This window comes from Microtus ochrogaster, unplaced genomic scaffold, assembly GCF_000317375.1.
Source record: "Microtus ochrogaster isolate Prairie Vole_2 unplaced genomic scaffold, MicOch1.0 UNK152, whole genome shotgun sequence".
Classification (NCBI taxonomy): domain Eukaryota; kingdom Metazoa; phylum Chordata; class Mammalia; order Rodentia; family Cricetidae; genus Microtus; species Microtus ochrogaster.
In genome coordinates, this window is record NW_004949250.1 from 237991 (window position 1) to 262206 (window position 24216).

The window sequence follows — 24216 nt, forward strand, 5'->3', positions numbered from 1 at the left end:
CTAGCAGGCTATAACTGGAAGGTGCTTGCCATTTGAGAGAAGGTAGTAAAAGGTGTGGGAGTATAATTTTTATGCAGTCAGAATTCTTGGCTGCTGCCTGAAAGAACACCTTGAAAAGTCACGTTATTTCAGGAACAGAATGGTTGGGTGGGGAGTATTCCAGATTGTGGTGCTGGCTGCTTTTGAAGCTGGAAGTGGAGTGAGAGCTGTGAAAAGTGCATACCATGCATGACTGCCCAGGCAAACGCACCCTAAGGCCAGACTTGTGTCTTTCAGAGTATTGTCACCCTCGCAGAGACTGGCTGTCTGGACTTCAGATCATTTTGCACATCATGTCTTGTGAGTCTCTTCTGTTACTACTTTGTGTTCCATAATTCTTAGTAGTGTTGCTTATGTAAGCATTTGTCAGTTTTTCATAGCATGTGTATACACTTTTGTTTTTCTCCCTGGCTCTAATTTTGTATTACTGTCAGACCAGTTTTCTGCCATGAGCCTATGAAAGAATATTTATAATCTCATGAAGCTCCCTGTGGTTAACTCTTCGTAAATTATCTGTAGTGCTTTTATTTGCTTTTCCTATCATGCAGTGTATGTTAGAAATCACTGTAAGTCAGAGGCACCTCATCATCTCAAAATGCAAACGGGAACCTCCTATTTTGCAGTTGACTTGAGGCTTAGAAGAAGAGAGCAAATGGTTGGAAGAGCCTGGAAGGGAACTGAGGTTTCCATTTTTCTTACTCCAGTGCTCATGCTGACTGTGTCACTGCTTGAGTTTCCCTTAGCCTCCTGGAGGTGCAGAAGTAAATACTAGTAAGGCCTCTCAGGGCTTCTGTGCAAGTGAGTCATCTAATTAGGATTACTTATGCCAGTCTTCTGTGACATAAGATTAAAGGTTTGCTTATGCTCTGTTACCAAAGACTGTTTTTGCTTAGGCCTCTCTTAATTTCCCTCAGATAAGGAAGCCTTTAAGGTCACTGCATTGCCATGTATGCAACTCTTGTGTGGCTCGATTTGATCAGCACTGCTTCTGGACTGGACGCTGCATAGGTGAGAGACTTAATTTTTTACTTACCTCTTTGGTGAAGTTAAGTGTGTTTAGTTATATGTGTGGCTCAAAAAGAAATGGAAGGCTTTCCAAGGTCTCCATTTTGTAGCTCCTCCTCAAGAATCTCTACGGTTAAGACTTGGGAAAATGATTAACAGGTTGCTGATGACAGTTGCTGTCATTTGTGTAGCATTTTAGAGTTTATGAAATACTTTCATATGTGGTGTCCAGTTTGGTCATCTGAGCGTACCTGTGAGGTTGTTATTACTATTTCTATTTCAGGGCAAAAGGTGTAAACAGTTGAGATTATTTTGTAGCATTCATTTTCCACTCCAAATGTCACACTCTTATGTTGTGACTTACCTTCTTCACCTGCCTCCTTCAGTGCTCAGGTGGGAGACAGAAGCAGAGATGACAGAAGGAGATTTTCTTTTATCCCCCTAAGGAACTTGAGGCTTCAGGTCAGGCAGATTCCTGTGATATATTCTGATGTTCTCTTTGCTTCCTGTGAAAGGTAGCTGGGTGATTCCTCGGGTCCCAATCTTCCCAGGCCCCATTCTCTCATAAAGATTAGATGATTGGCGTTATGCCAGTCAGATTGAATGGCAGCAAGAAAGCAGTTCTATGTTTACCAAACTGCATTTGATAGTGTTTGCACATGCAGAGTCCTGTTTGCTTACCACAGGCCAATGAAGTGAGAGAGGTCTTATCTCCTCTTGTTAATATAAATGAGACTGCAGGATCAGAAAATCCAGTGGTGTTAGCTATAATAATAACAGCTGATAATCATAAGCAAGGGTCACTTGTTGCAGTGGGTACATTCAGATGCTATGAATATTGCTGCTTCAGAGGAAAATGAGATTGAGGAACATTCATGTTGTTAGCACCAAAATGATGCCACCTCTACCATCAAGCAGCTAACACATTGTAGGAAGAGCTTTGGTTGCCTGGAGTTCCTTACCCCTTCCTTGTACAGCCTTTTTAGGCCGTGATCCCCCACTTTGCTATGTAGTCCACCAAGGTAGGTTATGTACTTGCTGCTCTTCAGTTTCGCTGTTTCTGTTCCCTTTCACGTTAGTCTTTGATGCCCATAGGTTGTTCTTACCTAAACACATTCCGTGAGAAAGGGACCAGATGTGATTTCACCTGTTAAACTCTCACTAGTAGTGTACAGCGGTTCAAAGGTGGTTTTGCCTACTTAACTTTGCTCTATGCATAATGTCTTCTTTTTGGCTAGTAGGAATTTTTTTTCTTTCTTTTTTGGTTTTTTTGAGACAGGGTTTCTCTGTAGTTTTGGAGCTTGTTCTGGAACTAGCTCTTGTAGACCAGGCTGGCCTCAAACTCACAGAGATCCGCCTGCCTCTGCCTCAGGAGTGTTGGGATTAAAAGCATGCACCACCACTGCCCAGCGGGAAATATTATTTAACACAAACACCTGACTGTCCTATCAGAGCTGTCTGGTTTAGTAGTATTCAAAAGCAAAGCAAGCCTGTTTCTTCTGCTTGCTTTGAAGATATTTCACAGAAGAGTAGTCTGGGGAGTCATTAGGAAAGGAAAATATTAAGTATGTTTTCTTTCTTTCTGACTCAGGTTTTGGCAACCATCATCATTACATCTTCTTCTTGCTTTCTCTTTCCATGGTATGTGACTGGATCATTTATGGATCTTTCGTCTGTAAGTATAAATGTTTCTTACAAGCTCGTGCACCTGTACCCCGTTCTTTTCTTTATGAACCCTTGTCTGCCCCACTCTGGCCAGTGTGTAAACCTTACCCCTCCTGAAAGAATGAAGTCGGGCCTTTAAAACTTTCACACTGGAAAGCTGCAAGAGCTGTAAGAAGGAGGTAGTAGCTCTGCCGTACTTGGGAGAGTGCCTGGGTGAATCAGAGTGATCAGAAAGACACCGATTATGTCACATGTAGACATGTCCTCCTGGAAGAGAGACCTGGCACCCGAGTGCGGAGCAGCAGGTGGGGAGTAAATGAGACAGAAAGAAGAGCTGGCGGTGAGAGATTGAAGGGTGTGGCCACAGCAAATCAAAGAAAAGACCCTGAGAGTACAGGCCATTTGAGGAGAATCACACTGAAATTGAGAACAGAGAGAAACTGTCACCCAGGAGAAATTGGGAAGAAAATGCTGGCTCACTTGTTCTGCAGTCCTGGACGAGAAAATAACCTTCAGTAGCGTGTTTTAAAGATGCCTAGGCGTGTCGTGCAGGGCTGTTCTGAGGTGACTATTAAGGTCAGGGTTTAATCTGAAGCATACAGGACATTTTGGTGAGCTCTTAAGAATTGTGTACTGCACTCTTCACACCCTGAAAGAGGTCGCCTAAGGGAAGAACCTGTAGTGCTAGTATTTCTTCTCTATGTATTTATTTGAACTTTGGCTTTTAACTATTCGTTGTTTATATATTTTGAAGACTGGGAAAATTTAGACATGGTCTTGACTGTCAATCTTTTCACACCTGGTGTCCTCCTCCGTATTGTTGCCGCTGACGTCCTAGCTTGTTGCCCTGCGTGAATGTCTTCAGGAACACGGTGTTTTCTTTTTCCTCCACATCCCAAGCCCGAGCACTCGTGTCCTCTCAGGCTGTCTCCTCTTCGCATCATCCTCACTTCTATCCCCACTCCCTTGTTTAAGTGAGAGGGTTTGGGCGGGGGATTGTCTTACATTTATTTATTTGTGTTTGGAGGACAATTTGCAGGAATCATTTCTCTCCTTCAGAGATCTTCAGGGATCAAACTCAGGTCAGCAGGCTGGCAGCAACAGCCTTAAGCAACTAAGACAGCTCTTTGTGTGTGTGTCTTCCCTCCTGCAAACAGCCATGGTTAGGTTCCATTGTGTTTGAGTTTTCTTGTTTGGAGGTTGGAGGAAACCAGGGCTGGGTTGCCTCTTGCCCTGACACAGGCATAGTACAGGCTTCAGCCACTGTCAGACCTTTCCCCCCTGACATGGTGGGTGTCTGTTCTCTAGAGAAGGCTTTATAAAATATAACCATGGCCGACTCAGACAGGCTTAGTTCTTGTCCAAATCTATAGCAGCCCTGAGTGTTTTAAACCGTCTTGTAACAAAAAGCCTTCAAGATCTTCACAGAGCTTCTCTGACAGCGGCCTTCTAAGGCTCGACAATGAAACCTGTTCTTGGAAACCTTCTAAGTCGGCCCATGGGCCAGCTTGTCTCTTGGACTTGATCCTAGCAGAAAGGAGCCAGACTTTGCACCACCCCGTCTCTCCTTCACTAAAAATAACCACGTTATTTGGTGTTGAGGTCCAGCACAACACCATGTTGATAAGGACAGCAGCAATTTCCATCGTATTCAGTCTTTTCAAGTTGGTTTTATGACACATATTTATTCTTTCCCTTCATTGTTTTCTTTTTCTGACTTTGACCAGTTTCCCTATGGTTTTTGTTTGTGAGGAGTCACATTGTCCTAAATTCTGTAGACTAGCTGAGCATGCTTTGTCATTGATGAAGATATTGTCTCATTTGTCTTTTTGTCCATACAGCAAGCACAAGCTTGTGCTCCATTTCTCTTAGCAAGAGAGAAATGCCCCTTCCTTGCCACCCACTCCTTGGTTTGCCGTTCCTTTGTTATCACTAGAGTTACGTCACCCACCCTCTTCCTATGTCACACACCCTCTTCCTATGGCCCACTGCCTGCCACTGCTGCTTCAGCACAGACTGTCCACTGCTCTTAGAGAGTAGAAAGAGGTGAATCAGAAAGTCAGCATCCTACAGGGTGTTGGGAGAAAGCATTATGTCATATCAGGAAGGGCCGGGTAACTGTGAGAGCTACCTAAAGATGACTGCCCTGGAACAATAAGAATTCGCTGTCGGGAAAGGGGCTGGATGTAGGTGGAGGGGAGGTGGGGAAGAATTGGGAGAAGTAAAGGGGGGGATATTATGTGAAAGGACTAAAATCTGTTTTCAGTTGGGGCGGCAGGGGTGGGGGTTCCCTGTCATTAACCACAGACTACCTAGGAAGGCTGCATTAGCATGGATTAAATTGTTACCTTGCATAAGATAATATAGACCACCACTTGCAGCCATATCTTTGATAAATCCAAAGTCAGTGTGAGCGCTTCACTGTAGGTTATGCTGTTGTATTTTAAAAAAAAAGAAAAAGAAAATCCCAGGAGGAAGCAGTAGAATTCATGAAGACGTTAGATAGTCTCCCCTTCTACCTGCTGTGGAAATTATATTCCTTCTTTTTCCTCTTTCCATCCAGCACACAGGATGCCTCTTCCTTTGCTAGCCGAATGAGAAGCTCTAAAATGTGGTGTTTGCTTTGACGTGTTGCCTTGATTGTTACTCTGCCCTTAGGTGCTTTAGGCATGTGTTCATGAAAGATGGTTAGGAATCAAAGTGGGGGAAATTAGATGTTCAAGACTGAAATGAACGGCCTCGAGCTCATTTTCTTCCTGTCTCTGGAGATGCTCATGCTTCTTTGGGTAAATGTCTGAAACTGCTTACAGATTGTCAGAGGGCTTTGCAAAACACCAACGTGCAAATCTACACAATTCTCTCTTCAGAAGTGATCTACCTTTTACCTGCTGTCATGGCGCCTGTGAGCCTCATGACCTTGATTTGTTTTCTTGTTTCTGCTGCTTCCTACCTGTTTTCTCCTTGCTGCTGCTCTCAGTTTATGGGCTAGGGGTTAGAATCATGGCCACAGCGAAAGCCTCTTTTAATTGGAATTAGACACCCTGGAGGAGAAAACGATCAGTGACCATTTAAATCTTGTTCTGTATTCTTGTGCTGGACTGGTATATTTGTGAGGCCCTTCACCCTGGCCTTTCTCAAGAGCATTATGAATCAGGCTGAAGGCAGAGGTATAACAGACCTGGCTCCCTATCACAGGTTGTGTCCTGGAGGTATCTGAATGCTTGTCTTATGTGTGGTGTTCTATATGAGCAATCCTGCTCATCTGAACCTTTAGTAAGTGTGTATATTCAGTCCTGTACTCAATCTAACTTCCCTTTAAGTGAAGATAACGTTCTTAAATTATTACATTTTATTAGATACCATTATCCTCACTTGTCAAACCCTTAAAAAAAAAAAACTCTGGCCTGTGTATTTTATATGCCGAGTGTGCTGTTTTTAGTGAGGGTTTTTCTGGGCCCTTTTTATTTTCGCTCCCTCCCCTGTCGGCTGCTGGTGTGGTGCCGTCAAAGCCTCTCCACAGCTCGGGTCCCATTCACATCTCCAGCCCTGAGCTGGCTTGTAGAGAGAGAACTCCTGAACTTTAATCTGCTTTTGTTTTTTATTTGATTTGTTTTACTTTTGATGCTTGGAGCTTGGACCAAGGACCATATACCCATTAAGGATACTCTCTACCCTGAGCTACTCTTCCCATTCCTAAAGTTAAATTCTAATCTATTCTGTTGTCTGTCATTTCTCCCTAACTGTATAATTTTATCTTTTTAGAGGATACCTAGTTTTGTTTTGTTTTGTCATTGTTAATAATGCTTTTTTTCCCCTTGTGGATTTGCAGACTGGTCAAACCATTGTGCCACAACGTTCAAGGAAGACGGACTATGGACCTACCTCAGTCAGATAGTGGCCTGCTCTCCCTGGGTTTTGTACATCTTCATGCTAGCAGCTTTCCATTTCTCATGGTCAACATTTTTATTAATAAATCAACTTTTTCAGGTATTCTCATTATGGCTCTGAGTGAAATTTTCCAGGGACTCATAGTTGGGTAGAAAGACTTGACTTTAAAATTAGAAGACTAGCATCCAGCTCGTCCGGGGCACCCTCTGCGGGCCTAGCATGTCATCTCTCACTCTTTAATTTTAGTTTCCTTATCTGTGAGCTGAGGACAATAAAGTCCATCTGTTCTCACGGGCAGCTTAAAGGTTAGAATAATAGATTGCTTGCTGAAACTGTACCCACTCGGGAATGGCCTAATCTGGCCTTTTAATTTATGTACAGAGAAGTGCAGTGAGTTGCTCAGTGTCACTCAGTGAGTGGCAGAATCAGAAATGGAGACTTCATTCTTCCAACAATCCCATTCAGTGTTCTTTTCATGTTATATTTAAACTGTGTAATATGTGAAAACATGATAGAAACTGTAAAGTATTACACAAATGCAAAGCAATTAATTCCTTCAGTTCTTCCAGTTCTGTTACCTTATACAGTTCTTAGGTAGATGCAAGAAGGGGGAAGATGAAAGTCAGGCCACTGACCAGTGGACTGGGTGACCACCTGTTGAGGAAGTTCACATGCCAGGGCAGTAGCAGCTTCAGCTTTCTGCAGAGCTTCCTTCCTGTGCTGTGCCCTGTTGCTGCAGCCTGTCTACGTGAAGTAGACAACAGTGATCAGTATAAGGCAGTATTATAAGACTAGGGTTTAGAGTATAGTATTACTCCGCAAAAGCAGAGCAGATCCCACTTCTGTGAGGAAAATCGTGATAGAAGTAAGAGGACAGGTGAGGGGAGTCAGGAAATGCTAAGGAAGGGGCCAACACTGATGAAACTCAGCATCCGTCCCTTCCTGACATCAGCCACTCAGCAGTGAGCATCAGTATTACCAGTGGATGCTCACCTGTTAATATTTAACTTATAAGCACACTTTCCAAAGTGTTTACACATCTAGTTCATCATAAACGCCTGAGGTAGGGAACATACCAGAGGAGTAGCTCAATTCATTAGGTGGGGAAGTGAACTCTAACAAAGGTGGAGGGCCAGAAGCCTAATGATAAGGTGATATATGAGGTTCAGATACCTCTAGTAGCTAAGGTGGACTTGGAGTCATAACGGCTCTAATGCAAGCTGCCAGAGTTTAAAACATGAGAATTAGAAATTAAAGGCCAGCTTGGGCTACATAGTAAGACCTGGCTCTAAAACAAGCAGATGGTAGCATTAATATTTAAAGAAAGATTCCTATATTTGCACTAAAGAAGAAAAATAAAGATTCCAGATAATTTTCAAAAACAAGAATCTCACAATTGTTTATTTAAGGAACAAAACAATCCAGTTCTTTGAAAACTTTGATTTCCTATATCCCATAATATAAGATGACTTTAACTGCATTAAATCAAGCTGAACTCAAAATTTCAATAAAGCAGATAAAAAAATAAATCAAGCTGAGTATGCGGGCTGATGGTTGGGAGCAGAAGCCAGTCCCAGCTCTGCCTCTCTCTCAGCTCTGTGCCTTGGACCACTTACTTCACCTCTCTGAGCCTCAGCATGTGTCTTAGATGTGTTAGCTCAGATGCTCAGCATAGGCTGATGAGGATGAGGCGATCACTCCATTCACAGATTGGGAATTGACACACAGTGTTTTTAGGTTTAGACGAGGTAACCATGTGAACTGTTGTGGTCTCTAACGATTTAAGAATCTCTTAATCATCTTAGTCCTAACTCTTCAAATTTATGAGTTGGTTATTCCCTTTAGTGTAAACTCTTTTCTTTGCAACTTTTAAAGAAAAGTTCAGAACTCAGAAACTGATAATTGTGCTGATATTACCTTATACCCTGTTTCATTTCTTCAACAGATATATGTTTCTGTATTGAAATCTAAATATGGCCATAAGACATGGCTGTAGTAAAAAAATTATTTCATAATTCTGAGTCAATATATAGTGCTTTCTTGAATATTTGTAAGATTCAGATAATAAGTCTAGCTATTGTGTTTACAAGGGGAAATGCAGTTTAAAGTTGTGAAGTCTGGGGGCTATAGTCTTGGTAGAGTACTAAATGTTTACCGCTATTCTATAATGCGCTTTTAAGATGCAGTAATTTCTGATGTACCTCCATCTTTTTCAGATTGCATTTCTGGGCCTAACCTCCCATGAGAGAATCAACCTGATAAAGCAGAGCAGGCACATGAAACAGGCATTGTCCCTCAGGAAGACACCATATAAGTAAGTGAATTCTGGTCTGGTCACCAGTCCTTGGAAGATTCCCAGCCACTGATTTCTTGACCTGGTTCCATTCTCTAACTTACTATCTGCTAGAGCTGAGCCTGTCTTTCTTGGAAGCCTCAGTGTTAGGTTTTAAGTGATAAGGACATATGCCCAGTGGGGTCAGGAATTTAGTCTGCTGGACTCAGCACAAATATTATGCTTTGAAGTTTTGCCAGAATGGGGACTCTCCAGTTGAACCAAGTGATCACAAGGTTGTGTGTTGCTGGCATGGAGTCAGCATGAGATAGTTAAACATGTGACTGACAGGCCAGCCACAAGGTGCTGCAGAAACCGTTGGCTGGTGTGCCTTTCCAGAACCTGAGCGTGACTTTCCAGCCCCAGCCATTCTTTGAGTTCTGTTCAATGTGCCCACTTGTATTGGGGAGAAGCTAGATTTTTAGACTGGGATGTGCCCCCTAGAGCACTGGCTCTGTGAAACCTGCCCTCAGTTTTAAAGTTAGAGTGCTTTCAGGGCTCTGGTCTCCTGCTGTGAAAGGCAAGGCTTTGAAGCCTATCTTCCCTGAAACCTACAGCAGTGTCTCGGAGGCTGGGAGTGTGGCAGAGGTGACCCAGAGCCCTCAAGGGATTTGTGCACTCAGTGCTTATCTCAGTGGCAGTCTGTTTCAAAGCCTGCTCCTGGTGTTAGGCTGATAGACAAAGGAACCAGGGACTGATGTTATGGTGTGTCTTTATGGAGGAGAGAAGAGGTGGCTACAGAGAGGACTGGAGAGCACTTTAAAGCTGGTGATGATCACTTCAGGCTGCAGTCCATATCTTGGTAGTTTTGCTTGAGGAATGAATATTTACTCCATTGAAGTCTAGAAACAGGACAGAGGTGATAGTGTTGACTGAGGTTTCTGACCTGCCTGGTCCCCGCAGTCGTTAAGTTCCAAAGAAATCACACAGAGTTCTACATTAGTTATAAACTGATTGACCCATTAGCTCAGGCTTCTTATTAACTCTTATAACTTATATTAGACTATTATTCTTGCCTGTTAGCCACATGGCTCGGTACCTTATTCAGTGAGGCAGTCACATCTTGCTTCTTCTGTGGCTGGGTCAGGACTGCAGAAAGCAGAATCCTCTTCCCAGAATTCTCCCGTTCTCGTTGCCCCGCCTCTACTTCTTACCTGGTTGTCCCGCCTATACTTCCTGCCTGGCTACTAGCCAATCAGCATTTATTTAAAACATACCTGACAGAATACAGACCATTGTCCCACACCAGTGATGAAGAAAGGTATACTCAAGTTGCTGACCTGGTGTCGGAGTCTCACAATAGTAATTCAGGTCCACAAATGGAGCTAGGTTTCAGCTTTAGGGTTCCATACAGGGAGCTGCTACTTACCTCTCAGTTTTCCAGAAGGTCCTCAGAGAGAGTGTATCGCAGTTGCTCAGGGATTACCTACAGTCTGGGTGAATGCTTGTCAGGAGCAACACAGGAAGCATAGTAAGCCATCTTCTCTTCTTTTCTTGACAGCCTTGGATTCACACAGAACCTGGCAGATTTCTTTCAGTGTGGCTGCTTTGGCTTAGTGAAGCCCTGCATGATAGACTGGACATCCCAGTACACCATGGTTTTCCACCCAGCCAAAGAGAAAGTTCTTCGCTCTGTATGAAGAAAAGCACCTTCGAACACACCTTGACTTGTTTTTGTTTCTGTTGGTGCTGGGAGGTCTGAAAGTTAAGTGAGATGCTGAGCTCACCATAGTTCAAAACTCTGGGCACACCGTCCCCAGGAGCGCGTACCCTCTGTCAGACCTCGGAAGAAGGCATGTTACTGAGCAGACATACTTCAAAATCTTCCATATTTTCCCCAAGAATATGAGTTACTTTTTAAAAAACAGAATAGTCACTGATGATGGATTAAAATAGAGTATTTTCAGATACTATATTGGCTTTCTAAAAATCGTACTCTTTAAACTTTTAATTTTTAATAAGTTATTTGTCCTTATTGTACCTATAAATATGTAAAGAGTATTTAAATAGATGTACCTGTTTTACTTTCACACTTAATAAAAATATTTTTTTATACTTGAGACTTATTTCTGAAGCTTAACTTCTGTAGAATCTTGAGAAAACAGGTTGCCAGACATAGGGAAACTAATTTATGATTTTAGGAATGGGTGGAAATTGCTGTTGATGCCAGTAAGCAATGTTTTGCTTAATTTTCCTCTTAGAATTTGAATACATGAAGTCTTAAATATTCATATCAGTTTTTACCCAGTGCCATTAAAATATTAGTTGCCTGGTGATTGTACTTACTGATCTCCCTTGTTCTAGAAGAAACGCTGATTCTGCCTAAGTATCGTTTGCACAGCTCTCCCAGTTAATCTCTCACTGAATCCTCCCGTGGGTTCTCGTCATGGCCTGTCAGCCACCAAATGATGCTCTTTTATTGTACCAGTGTCGCTCTAGACCACTGTTCAGTCTTCAAGGATCCTTGCTCCTTCCTCCAGGAAGGACCTAAATGCAAAAGAAGCATCTTCTCCAGGGTCATATGGGTGTTTAGTGTAGATGCCCCGTAGAGTGTCAATCACCTAGAATATTGCCTAGTACAGTGTTTATGCAATAAATATTTGAATTAATGAGTTGAATGAAATAAAGAATTTTTAAGTAAGTTATGATGTATGTGATCAGGATCACGAATGGTGGACAGGACTTTCCCAAGCTCTATCCTCTCCCTTCCTCACCAGCCCATCTCAGTATTCTTTTGCTGTGAAGAGATACCATGACCATAGCAGCTGTTATGGAGGAAAGCATTTAATCAGGGACGACTTACAGTTCAGAGCTTTAGTCCATTATTGTCATGGTTGGAAGCATGGTGGCACTCAGGCAGACATGGTGCTGGAGAGTACTAGATCTAGATCCATAGGCAGCAGGAAAGAGAGTGTCAACCACTGGGCCTGCCTTGAGCTTCTGAGACCTCAAAACCCACCCCCAATGACACCCTTACTCCAACAAGGCCACACCTAATAGTGCCATTTCCTATATGCCTGTGGGGGCCATGCCGTTTTCACTCAAAGCACACCTACCAAGTCGGTTTACTCAGATTGTCCACAGAACATTTAGATCAGAATGAAGGAAACTAGGACTCAAATTCAAACTCCCTACCTGAGACCTTCGGAACAACCATATGTAGAATGAATTCTAATTGGTCTTAATATTAAAACACGGAGTCAGATATTAGGGGGTGAAAGCTGAAAGATGAGAGAAGAAGCAGTCAGCCACTAGCTCTTATCTCTATGAAATCCTCAGACTGAATGCTTTGACCATATGTCTCCTCACGCCTTATCCTTATATTATTCTCTCCAGCTAGCCTTATCCCTTCCTGTCTCCACCTCCCTAGTGCTGGAATTAAAGGTGTGTGCCACCACTGCCTGGCCTCTGACTAACTAGTGGCTTACCTCTACGCTTTGGTCTAAAGGCAAGCTTTATTTGTTAGATCACAAACAAAATATCACCACAACCATATTCCAGGTCTTTATAGATAGAAAGTGCATTTTGTGTATTTAGGTTACTCCACACTGGTATATCGACCTGTTATAATCACGGAGCTTTGTAAGACAGAGGAAATGGCACTTTAAATGAAACTAGTATAAGGTAGCGAACATTAAAAGTGGTTTAGAGTAATGCAAATAAGACATAAGAATTGAGAGGCTAAGGAGAGACTCGGTGGATACTATCAAGGGATTGTTTATAAATGGTGATGTGGGATTCCCCTCTGTATGCTATGAATACCTTTGGTTAATAAAGAACTGCCTTGGGCCTATGCAGGGAATAGAGGTAGGTGGGGAAAACTAAACTGAATGCTGGAAAAAAGGAAGAGTTAGAAGCCATGAAGCCCCACCGGAGACAGATGCCTGAACTTTACCCAGTAAGCCACAGCCGCATGGCAATACACAGTCTTATGGAGATGGGTTAAATGAATATGTAAGAACTAGCTAATAAGAAGCTAGAGCTAAAGGGCCAAGCAGTGTTTTAAATATTACAGTCTGTGTGTGGTTATTTCAAACAAGTGGCTTTCCTCCAACAAACTGGCACCCAACATGGCCAACTAAAATCCACATAAAACCTGAGAAAGCTTGAAAAGGAATTCTAGACAAAAAATACAGAATTTAACACAGATTTTTGCTGTTTGCTGGTGGTGTGCCACAGCTCCTTTAAGAAAGGTTTTCCTATAGTAGGTGGAAAAAGCCACGTCATTTTGAAATGGTGGCTTTCTGGGCCATGCTGCCAGTGTGACCTCTGGTTCTTTCAGGAGGCTGAGCATTTAAATGGGGTTTACAAGCAGCATGTTACAATCTGTTTAATGGCTCAATGTAGACCCACTACATACATGGAACTGGGTCAATATGCATGGCTTGCAGAGGCAGTAAACAGACTTCTATCATGTTGGACTGTGCAGAGCAAGCAGACAGGGCCATATAAACCCTAGTAATGCCACAGCTTAAGTTTTTAAGACATGCTTAGCATTTTAAAAAGTGGTCCTGGAAAGTAAAGAATTACAGATACACAATAAGGACAGATTCTAAATGGATCACAGTGTTGGATAAATGTATGTAGGCTTGGGAGAGAGAAGAAAAAGAGTATAGGGAGTTATAAAAATAAATTGTTAAATAAAACACAGTCTTTAAAGAGACAGTACAGACAATCATAGATTAAAGGAGTAAAGATAATAAAAATAATAAGCCATGTAAAGATAGAATATTCACAGAGAGTATGGTTTACGTATATTGTATTTTCTTTGAATTTTTTGACTGTGAAGGAGCTAAGTAACCAACATACATTAAAGTTGTTGTCTTCAAAATTTGGGTCTAAGGATATGTTGCTTTGGAAAAGAGGTTCTTCTTTTGTTTCCACAGAGGATGAGAACCTGTGGATTGCTTCTAGACTAATATGGATTGATGGACCAAGACCCCCTGAAAGTTCACTGTAAACCCCTCAAAAAACTACTTTACCCAATAAACAGCAGGAAGCAGTTTGGAGAGAAATATGGCCATATTCCCAAATATTATTTGTAAATGTTTCTTTACATTTTAAAGGAGGATATGCTATAGAGATTTGCATTGGTATGGATCTAGGTCTATTGATACAAATTTAAGGTCAATTTTGTTTTATATGTATATTTCTGCTCTTGATTAAGGTATTGTGTTTGTGCAGTTCATTTTAAAATGTAACACATAATTAAGAAACATAGGTTAATAGATAGTCATCTATAATAGTCAAACTTGTAGTCATGTTAGATTTTCTAGATGTATAGAGATATATTTTAGTTAGATAGGTAGTCTTCAAATTTTTCAGAGACCTTCAGAATATTGCATTTAAAATGTTTTAAGAAGTTAGGACTTTTCATGACATGAAACACATCTGCTCAAGCAGCATCAATCTACTTCAAGAGGAAGATGGGCATTGAAGAGGCTACTTATAGAGTTGGTCGGCCATTTGAGCAAGAAACTGCTCTTGCCTGGACTGCTTGATGAACTTGACATACAGGATCAACAGAGAAATGACTGCTGAACTTGCCTAAAGATGAGACTATCCTTTGGGGTTCCTGCTTCATGGAAGAGTCTGCCAGACATTCTTAAGGACACAGAAGACAGTGACTGACAAACTGCCAATATAGGCAGAACTATCTTTGCAATATCTTGCTTCATGGAAAAGTCTGCTGGATACTATAGGCCTGTAGACTGAAGATGGATGCCCCAGCAGTACAGATATCTCTGTCAATTCTAGAGTTTTGAAAGTTGCTTACAATGCACTTCATGCTCTGAATACCATTGGTTAATAAAGTAATAAACTGTCTTGAGCCTGCGCAGGGAAAACTAAACCGAATTCTGGGAGAAAGAAGGAGGAGTTAGAAGCCATATAGCCCTACCAGAGACAGATGCCGGAATTTTACCCTGTAAGTCACATGGATATACACAGATTTATGGAGATGGGTTAAATTAATATGTAAGAGTTAACCAATAAGAAGCTAAAGGTAATGGGTCAACCAGTGTTTTAAATAATAAAGTCTGTGCAGTTATTTCGGTTCTGGGTGGCCAGGACGGAACAAGCAACCTCCCTCCAACAGAATGGTAGCATTTACAAAAAACAGGGTAGGCCCCCAAAGCAACAAGAAGGAGGATAACTTGGTTGTAGTAAATTTGGTACTTCAAGGGAAGTCAAGGGAACTAATGTGATAGTAACTATCTCCTCAATGGCTTTAAGTATCCTCAGTATTAGTGTCTAAACACAGCATAAGACTCATTTCTTCCTTCTGTTGCGGTCCAGATGTCAGCAGGTGTCCTTCCATTCAGAGACTCACCATTATTGAATGTTTTCACATCTAAGGCACTTTCTGTGTGGAGAGAACATAAATACTCATCCAAGAAACTTTGGCCAACAGGGCTTCATTGGCCAAACCCCATCATCTGTCCCAGAGAGCTACAAAAGCATCTAGGAAATGGAGTGCATTCAAGTGCCTGAGATTGTCCACCATGAGGTTCTCTGATGTTCTTAACTTTCTTCATTGCATGTCTTCTCAATGTTGGTGCATTCTGTTCTGACTGGCTTCTGTTCTCTTCTACCGCACTCAACAGATATTTATAAAGTGCTTTGATTTGTGCCTTTGTTGTTAAATGAAAGGGCATCCCATTCTAACAAGGATGCAAGGAAATTCAAAATTCGAGGCAAGGAGGTCGTACACCAGCTGTGGGAGCACAAAGGCGGGCTCCTCTGCTCAGACACTTGAAAAAGTACTTTGAAAGCATTTGACTTGGGCCTGAAGGAGTCAGGTTAAGGAATAAAGACGGAGGGAGTCTCCATTTTCCAGGAATTCAAAGCAGAAAGAAGAGCATCAGCAAAAACATGGTGAGCAGAGAGTACAGGACATGTTAGGACAGATTTAAATCTGAGTGTAGCCTGAACTTGTGTGGAGGATAAGTTATGTGATAGACTTTTACTGGTGGTAGTGCCTCCCCAGAATTTATGTTAAGTCCTCAAATCTCGTCCCTCAGAATACAACTATATTTGGAGATAAAACCTTTAGAGAAATAATTAAGGTTGGAGCAGATTATATGGATAGGCCTTGATTAGCTCTGGTGTTCTTATTTTTTTTTTTTTTGAGACAGGGTTTCTCTGTGGTTTTTGGAGCCTGTCCTGGAACTAGCTCTGTAGACCAGGCTGGCCTCGAACTCACAGAGATCCGCCTGCCTCTGCCTCCGGAGTGCTGGGATTAAAGGCGTGCGCCACCACCGCCCGGCTGGTGTTCTTATTGAAAGCCAGCTTTAGGACATAGACACACCTAGCGGGCAGACCATGTAAAGACAAGATAATGAGACAAGAAGCCAATCACATTGACCCTTGATCGTGGACTTTCAGCCTCCAAGAATGGGAGAGATTTTCTATAGGTTGAGCCACCCAGGCTGTGGTGCTTTATTGCAACAGCCCTAGTAGACCAATATGTAGACCAAATGGGAATGGAAAGTTGTCTTCTAGAAGTCCCCTTGAGTCAGAAGCAAAGGTATTAGGAGTGGGGCAAGAAGATGAAGGACAGATCAAAACCACTGGGTGACAGTTTTAGCTTGGGTGCTTCCTTGGTGGGGCTGGCATCTGAAATGCAACAGAGGAGGAGGCTGCGTTGTTCTGCACTCATGGCACACACGTGTCTTTGACTTCTAGGCAAGCCTGGCGTCTATTACAAGGCAAAATAGCGTATTGCTCTTAAAATCCACCTAGGACCTTGTCCAAGGCAACATGGAGGCAGTGCTAAATGACTGCTTGTTTTAAAGGTAGCCTTTCTTGGGGCTTGTTTTCATAGCTTTTATCAAGAGATTTATATTTGTATTCCAAGTAGTTAAGGAACTGAGGAGAGATGGGGAAAACGAAACAGTGTGGTTGCTTTAAGAAGATACATATACTCAAGCCACGGAAGAGGCAGAGAAAGACATGTCTAACTGGCTGTGTTTCATTGGTGAGGCTAGAAATTTGATGTAAGAGGGGTGTCAAGAAAATTACTAAACCCCAAAGAACCACAGAGTAAGAGAAAATCCTCCTGTCATTTGTAACATGGAGCCACATCTCAAGTCTTGTTGTCTTTTCCCAGGCCCAATAGTTTTGCAAAGCCCATGCTAGGACAAAAGGATCAATCTTTCATTCATTCTATTAGTTCTGATTTTCCTCTTAGCATCAGCTTTCATGTTCTCTGTTTCCTCGGACCGCCTGTTTTCTTCTCTACTCTCAGTGATGAGGGAGATGCTCCCATAGAGACACTGGGACACTGTCTTCCTTTACCTCTTTTCCCAGTCTCTTTTCATGGCTGATACAGAAACTCATAAACCAGTTCTCTCCCACTCTCTTTAAAGCCTTGCCCTCTCTGCAAACAAGACAGACACAGGGCCACTAAAACGTTTATTGCCTCTCCCGCCCCAGGAATAGTGAATAATGAAGCATCTGTTACAGATTACATCCCGGGTTTTCTTCCAAATGACTTCGGTGCAGCCTATACCTGCTCCTGAGGAGAAATGCCGCCCAGCTACAAAGGAGGCAGTTTGGGGCAAACTCTGTGTCTGCGGGGTTACTTGACCCTGCTGTTGGCTGGCAGGGTTGGGAGAATGCATGCCATTTCACTCTTTCTTTTCCACTTGCTGTGTGAGGCCGCCAAACCCAATGCCTGTGGGGCCAAAATTTTTGGCGTAGCAAACTGTGAACCAAAAGATAAGAAAGAATATATGTTAGCATTGCTATTTTAGGTCCTGTCTAAATATCATCCTTTTTACCTGCCAGTAGTAGCCTTTTGGCAAATTTTACTTTTAAAGAAACAAAGCTGCACTTAGATTTGCTAGTAATCTTTTTTTTTTTAATGTCTTTGCACTTCACAGTGTTACTGAAACTTCCTTATAAGATAGTCCACAAAAGCCAACTTGAATTGCCTGCTCAGCCTTCTGCTCAGCTACTGCCCAGGGCTCTCCCTGCTGTGTCCACCAAGCACTCGGAAGTGCTTACAGTTTCTGCAATGTACTGTAAAGTCCTTCTTGTCACTGTTCCCTTTTCCTGGGATGCCCCCTCCCAGGCCCACATCACCCTTCAAGCCCAGAGGACTGTCTTCAGAATCGCACCTACTCTGTGGATGCTGCTGCACTCTGAACACTCTCCACTACGACTCCACTTTTATTCACTTATGTTTTTCACTTTGAAAACTTTTTTTTTTACATGCTGGGTTCTTTTTTTTATGGCTACAGCGAGATTCTAGGGTCTTATGGCCTATACATCTCTTCTGCCTATCAGACAGCAAGTGAATTTCCATCTATGTCTTCATGGGGAATGCTCTGGGCAATCTGTGGTCTTTGGATCTGTTTGACACAGTCCCACAACCTTCAAGGCCTACAACATCCTGGCCTTGAATTCCCATATCTACTTGCTTTTGCTTGCCAGGTGTAGGGATTTTTGGTTTTGTTTTGTTTTGTTTTGTTTGTTGTTGTCTCAAGGATTTACTCACATTGCCCTGGCTGTCCTGGAACTCGCGCCGTAGTTCAGGCTGGCCTTGAACTCACAGAGATCCGCCTGCCTCTACCTCCCAAGTGCTGAGATAAAAGGTGTCACTACACCCGAAGGCGTGGGATTTATTACAATTGTACATGCTGCCACACCTGGTACCTAGTCTCAATTAGCAATTTCTCTTCAAGCCACCCCGATTCCCTCCTCTCACATTCAAAGCTCCTGGAACACCATCATTAGGTGATGATGTTCCTCTGAACTTCAGACTATGCCTTAGAGGTGCTGTAGGGTTGAGGACATATTGCCTTTGCTCCCTAGTGTGTCCTTTCTTTTCCCACTGTCAGGCAGGAGCTGGGCCTCACCATCTACATGACCAATGGATTATGGAAGCAGTTAGCAAAGCTGGAAGAACCAACACTAAAGACAGCTCTCTCCCTGTGGTTGCTAAGTGGCAACATCAGGAGCAAATGTCAGGAGTGTAGAAAGATTGTGAGAGAGGCATACACATGAGGCCAGAATGATCTGTCACTCAGCAAGACACCCTTTCTGCTTCCCACTGGAAGAGAGATGCTTGAGTTTAACTGTTCTTCCTTATCTCCCTCCCAGATACCTTTGGTCCTAAACCCCTAAGCTGGGGCCCAAATCCCTGAGCTGGGGACAGGGGCTGCCCCATTTCTATTGTGTGGTTTTACTACCTTCCAAGAGCCCAAACTGCCAAGCTGACCAGCCTGATTCCTGGCAGACATAGAAGTTGAGCATGGCACAACTTCCACCCAGAAAGTCTCCACACCCACTTACCTTTGCAATAAAGCTCTCCATCCTTGTCTGTGACATTTGTGGACTCCAGGCTCTTCCCACAGATGGCGCAGCGGAAGCAGGTCTTGTGCCAAGGCTGGGAACCATGAAAGAGTTATTTATCAGGGAGGCAAGCATCACATTGTGGTCCTACTAAAAGTGCACTGACCAGCACTAGACGAGGCAGTGCGCCTACTGCTCTGGTCTTTCTCTTATGAAAGAAAGCCCTCAACTAATAATACCAGGGGTTTCAAGAAAATAAGATGCCATGGTTTTGACCAGCAATTCTTAGAACCCTGCTAATGGATTTATAATAATAATTTGCATGTGTATTTCTTCAGAATAAACTCAACAGGAAAGGGCTTCCTTAGAGTGATAAGATCAGGGGAGAAACTGGCAGGAAAGACTTGCCCATGAGGCAATGGCAATGTTTCTGTTACATATAATGTTCAAGAAATTGAAAGGGGAGGAACTAGGCAATTATCCAGGCAAGCCATTTGTTTTTACTCTGTAACTATGATGGCAGAGAGGTGCATGGCTTGGCTTCCAATAGACCATCTCTGTCCTGCACATCTTTGTCTGCCAGGCATGGCCTGGAGGGCTTGTATGTCTGAAAATGACTGGTCTTCGTGTGACATCAGCCCTAAGCTTCAAGCCCTTCAAGTCTCCCCTTCTCCTTATACAGAATGAACATAATTTTTCTTTCCCCAGATCCAATTCTTTTGGTGAACACCCTGGGTTTGGATTTAAAGGGCAGTGCACATTCTGAGACCAACATGATGACTTTACCCAAAGCAGGATATGTGCGAGTGTGTGATAACAGAATCAAGCCGAGTTACACAGGGCTGATGGGGTTCCAGGGTTGACACACAACCATGGGGGGAGGAAGAGGGTCTTGTGCACCTTTGTATCCATGAAGCTTTGCTGCATGCCTTCTCCCCAGTATGTTCTTATTGCAACAAACTCGATAGTTGTAGTTGCCAAAGGGCACTATGTACAGTCACAAAATTTGGAAATGGCTGGGCTGGGGAGGGGGTGCGTGTGAGGCTTCTAAACAACTGTGGAAGCTAAGGAGCGCCAAGGGTCTGGCACCACCCACAGTCCCCACAGATTTCATTTCTCTCACGGATCCAGTGGAGATGAGAAGCCACTGTTTGGCTCACCCGGACATCCTCACCTTGCCACCTCCCATGACCTTCTCAGCAGCGTACACTGACTTCCCGCATCGGGGGCACTTCTCTGATTCTCCAAACTTCGCAGAGAACTTGGAAGGGTTGCTCGTAGTGGCTGCACGTGCTGGCTTCGGGGACCTGGTGGAAACGGTAAGTGCAATGAAGACTGCTCTCGGCACACAGTTGGAAAATTGTGCCTCACGTGATGTACCTCACTCCACTATGCCTCTTTCTCATCATCTACAATAGGCATAATGACAGGACGTGTCTCAGTTGTTGAGAGTGATGGCTGTGTTACAGCCCTGAAGACAGCGCCTGTCGGTGTGGGTGGGCTAACGTGTGTTAGCTCTAATGATTTTACATCTTCCCTTTGACACTTTAGTGAGTATTCCATGCACGCCCGTGTGCTGCCATTGCTGTTGTTACTTTGCTTTTGTTCTTTCGATTTCTTTTTTGTACTATCGTGAAGCCAGGTGAAAACTACAGGCCACGATGATGCGCACTTTTCCCAAGATAGAGGCAAGGACTCAGCTCCTTGCAGTTTTAGTCTTTGATGTTCCGTTATATGTGGTATCTCTTGAGTCTCACCAGTGACTGAAGTAGATATGGACAGTGGGAAGAGAGGGAGGACCCAACAGGAGCAAGACTAGGCATCTCCTGGCAGCTGGAGCTAGGAAGAAACCCAGGTCTCCAAAGGCTTTGCACTGTTTCCCCAATGTCAAAAAGTAGGCTTTAGAGGATGCAAGACAGCACATGCAGCTGCCATCACCTCGTCGTTTTTAACCAAAGGCCACTAGCTAGGATGGCGAGTAATGAGAAAAATAAGAAAAGGCCTCTAGTGAGCACACATCCCTCCACGTTTCCAGGCTCTACAGTGGGTGCCCCTCTTGTCAAGAGACAAAATGACAAACTGCTCTCTGAGGTAGGTACTCAGTTCAGCTAGCTGTTTCTGGCCAATCGCCACAGGGCTAGGCCCAGATAGATACCAGCTGGCCAGCCAGCAGCTGTGGACCAACCACCATCAGATTGTTTTTAAGTCTGGCTAGTGATGGTCAACAGGAAAAGTGGGGAAACGTGGCCACTGTGATATCCCACACCCTCAGGATTGTGTTGGGGGATGTTAGTACTATACAGGTATGGCCGCAGGCAGCCAAGGAGGCCCACAAAACCATCATATTGGTCTTTCCACCTGAGGGTCAGCTCTAGACCCATACATATTCTTGCATTGCAGACATTACTCATCTTACAACCTAAGAAATAAATCTTCACCAACAAGCACACAGAGAATGACCAAGACTTTCCTGCTCTATTTATACAATTTACACAGAAGCTTACAAAGGAGAAGAAAAGAGACTCCATGCAGTTTGCAAAGATTAAATAATGAAACATCTGTACATTCTGGGTTCTCTCTTGACATGCAAACTGAGAACCACTGTGTAAAAGTAATTGCCCTTTAGAAAAGCAGATAATTTAGAGAGAGACAACACATTGTTAGGACTTGGTCAAAGTGAGTATTCCTATTGTTGGCAAGCCAACAATAGAATCCATTCTCCCACTTCCAGAAAATGTTGCTATGGGAACGGAATGAACTGTCTTGATCACTGGAGACTAACAGAGAGAAAAGAAGCATGGCAGCCACTTACTGTTGGAACTGCAGGCCAAGATGCTCGCCTGTGTCCGTGCTGAGGCAGCCAGCGCCTTGTCCAAACCCGATCCCCTTGGGGCCGTACTTACGCCCGTAGCAGACCTTACAGTAGATCTCTGACTCATGAGCTGCCACTGTGGTGCTATCCAGAGCCTTCCTGCAGGCCACTGCAGAGGACAGGAAGAGTCAAGGAGTAAGGGTTGACCTCCCTACCTCTCTCTTCTGCACCCAGAGCCCCAGGCCAAGAATACATCTGTGACTCCCGGCACATCTAGAGCATCTGTCTATTCTGAGTCACTTTCAAGACAGACCTGGTCTGGCAGACAAGGAAAGAGGCTCAGAGAAGAGGAACAGATGTTTGGTATACGCAGGGGGAAAGGGGGTAGAAGTCAGCATTGCAACCGAGTACGGAGTCTTGGATCTGCTCGTAACAGCGAACCTGGTGAACTAATGAATCCTACTGAATGACATCAGGGACCTTGTGGGGTGGGGCAGCTTACTTACACCTGAGTCAAATAGGAGCGGTTTCTGTACCCATCAAGGTTTTGTTATCTATTTGTTTGTTTATTTATCTATTTATTTTATTTGGTTTTTCGAAACAGGGTTTGTTCGTTTAGCTTTGGCTGTCCTAAAACTAGCTCTGTAGACCTCACAGATATCCACCTGCCTCTGCCTCTGCCTCCAGAGTGCTGGGATTAAAGGCATGTGCCACCACTGCCAGCCTTCATCACGCTTTTTGAAGAACACTGTGATATTGTGTCCAGTTCTGGAATCAGGAATGGGACAGAAGGGACACAAGTGACCCACTGGTCCCCTTCGTCACCCATTGGTTCAAGCCATTATCTATCAATGTCACTTGTCCCCAAATATAAGGTAACTAAATCCAAAGACAAAGATTGCAGAAGGAGTTGATTTTTAAGCTTGAAAAGGCTTTGTGTGTGTGTGTGTGTGTGTGTGTGTGTGTGTGTGTGTGTGTGTGTGTGTGTGTGTGTGTGTGTGTGTGTGTGTGTGTGTGTGTGTGTGTGTGTGTGTGTGATGTTAGAAATTTAACCCAGGGCCTCAGGTATTCTAACCAAGCTCTCTCCTACTAAGTTATGCAGGCAATCCTGAGGGTGGGACTTTTAAAGATGTAAATGAAAATGTCATGTTATCTTATAATATTTAATAACACACATGAAGAATATACTGGAAATGCTATTTTTTCCTAGTCTCACATGAACTCAAGGATCCCATTCTTTCTTGCCATCCTCATCAGGTACACTCTCTTTGGGGACAGCTGATTGTAGCTAGCTGCCCTGCACAGCTCATGTTCACTTAGATCTCTGTTTGAGCCTTTGTCAGGCAGCCCTTGTTTGACCCTTGACCAGGAGGCTAAAGCATGAAAATGACCTCAACGCACAGAGCCTATTACCTACCATAGTTGCTAGGCAGCTGTTAGGGGTAAAGCATTTCCACAACTTAACAAAACACTGTAGTGCTTTGCAATAATGACCATTAAGGGTTTATAGTAATAATCGTTATGTGAATATAACCTTAGAAATAATAAAACATGGGCATTCAATGTATTCGTTTCTTTAAAAGACAAAACAGTTCCACCAAATGATCTTTATAAGGAACCTGGCATGGATGAGATCATCACAGGTTAATATGCCTTTCCGAAATGACATTTTGTTGTTAAAAATAGAATAATTAAAACAAGAATAAAAGAAAAAGATTATGAATGAAGTAGGATGGGCCAGAGGTTAATGGTTGGGGAGTTTTGAAGATAGGAATATAGGAGAGAATTTATTCAAGTATCTATTGGTGTGAGAGGTCCTTCTGTTATATGTTGCTTTTATTAGTTAATGAATAAATAAATTGCCCTGTGAGAGGGCAAAAGAACAGAGCTAGGTGGGAAAAACTAAAGTGAATGCTGGGAGAAAGGAGGCAGGGTCACAGAGAAGCCATATAGCCCCACTAGAGCCGGACGGAATTTTGTCAGGTAAGCCACAACCACATGGTGATACAAAAATTATTAGAAATGGGTTGAATTCAGACGTAAGAAGAATAAGAAGAGTTAGCCAATAAGAAGCTAGAGCTAATGGGCCAAGCAGTGATTTAATTAATACAGTATCTGTGTGGTTATTTAGGGGCTAAGCAGCCAACAAGCGGCCTCCTCCTTACTACAATTGATA

The 24216-nt window shown here is 43.2% G+C and overlaps 2 protein-coding genes across 2 annotated transcripts in view; one reads left to right on the plus strand and one right to left on the minus strand.

Annotated features, from left to right (window-relative positions):
* The window catches only part of Zdhhc13 (zinc finger DHHC-type containing 13), a 38703-nt gene extending 27717 nt beyond the window's left edge, over positions 1-10986 (plus strand). The window contains exons 12-17 of the mRNA XM_005371996.3: positions 277-339; positions 954-1047; positions 2636-2719; positions 6539-6696; positions 8814-8911; positions 10431-10986. Coding sequence (XP_005372053.1) covers positions 277-339; positions 954-1047; positions 2636-2719; positions 6539-6696; positions 8814-8911; positions 10431-10569 — 636 coding nt within the window. The 3' untranslated portion in view covers positions 10570-10986. The remainder of the gene's footprint in view (positions 1-276; positions 340-953; positions 1048-2635; positions 2720-6538; positions 6697-8813; positions 8912-10430) is intronic.
* A 6356-nt stretch (positions 10987-17342) lies between these two features.
* The window catches only part of Csrp3 (cysteine and glycine rich protein 3), an 18146-nt gene continuing 11272 nt past the window's right edge, over positions 17343-24216 (minus strand). Inside the window, exons 3-6 of the mRNA XM_013355518.2 lie at positions 22041-22209; positions 20403-20535; positions 19229-19322; positions 17343-17636 (exon numbers count right to left, since the gene is read on the minus strand). Coding sequence (XP_013210972.1) covers positions 17560-17636; positions 19229-19322; positions 20403-20535; positions 22041-22209 — 473 coding nt within the window. The 3' untranslated portion in view covers positions 17343-17559. The remainder of the gene's footprint in view (positions 17637-19228; positions 19323-20402; positions 20536-22040; positions 22210-24216) is intronic.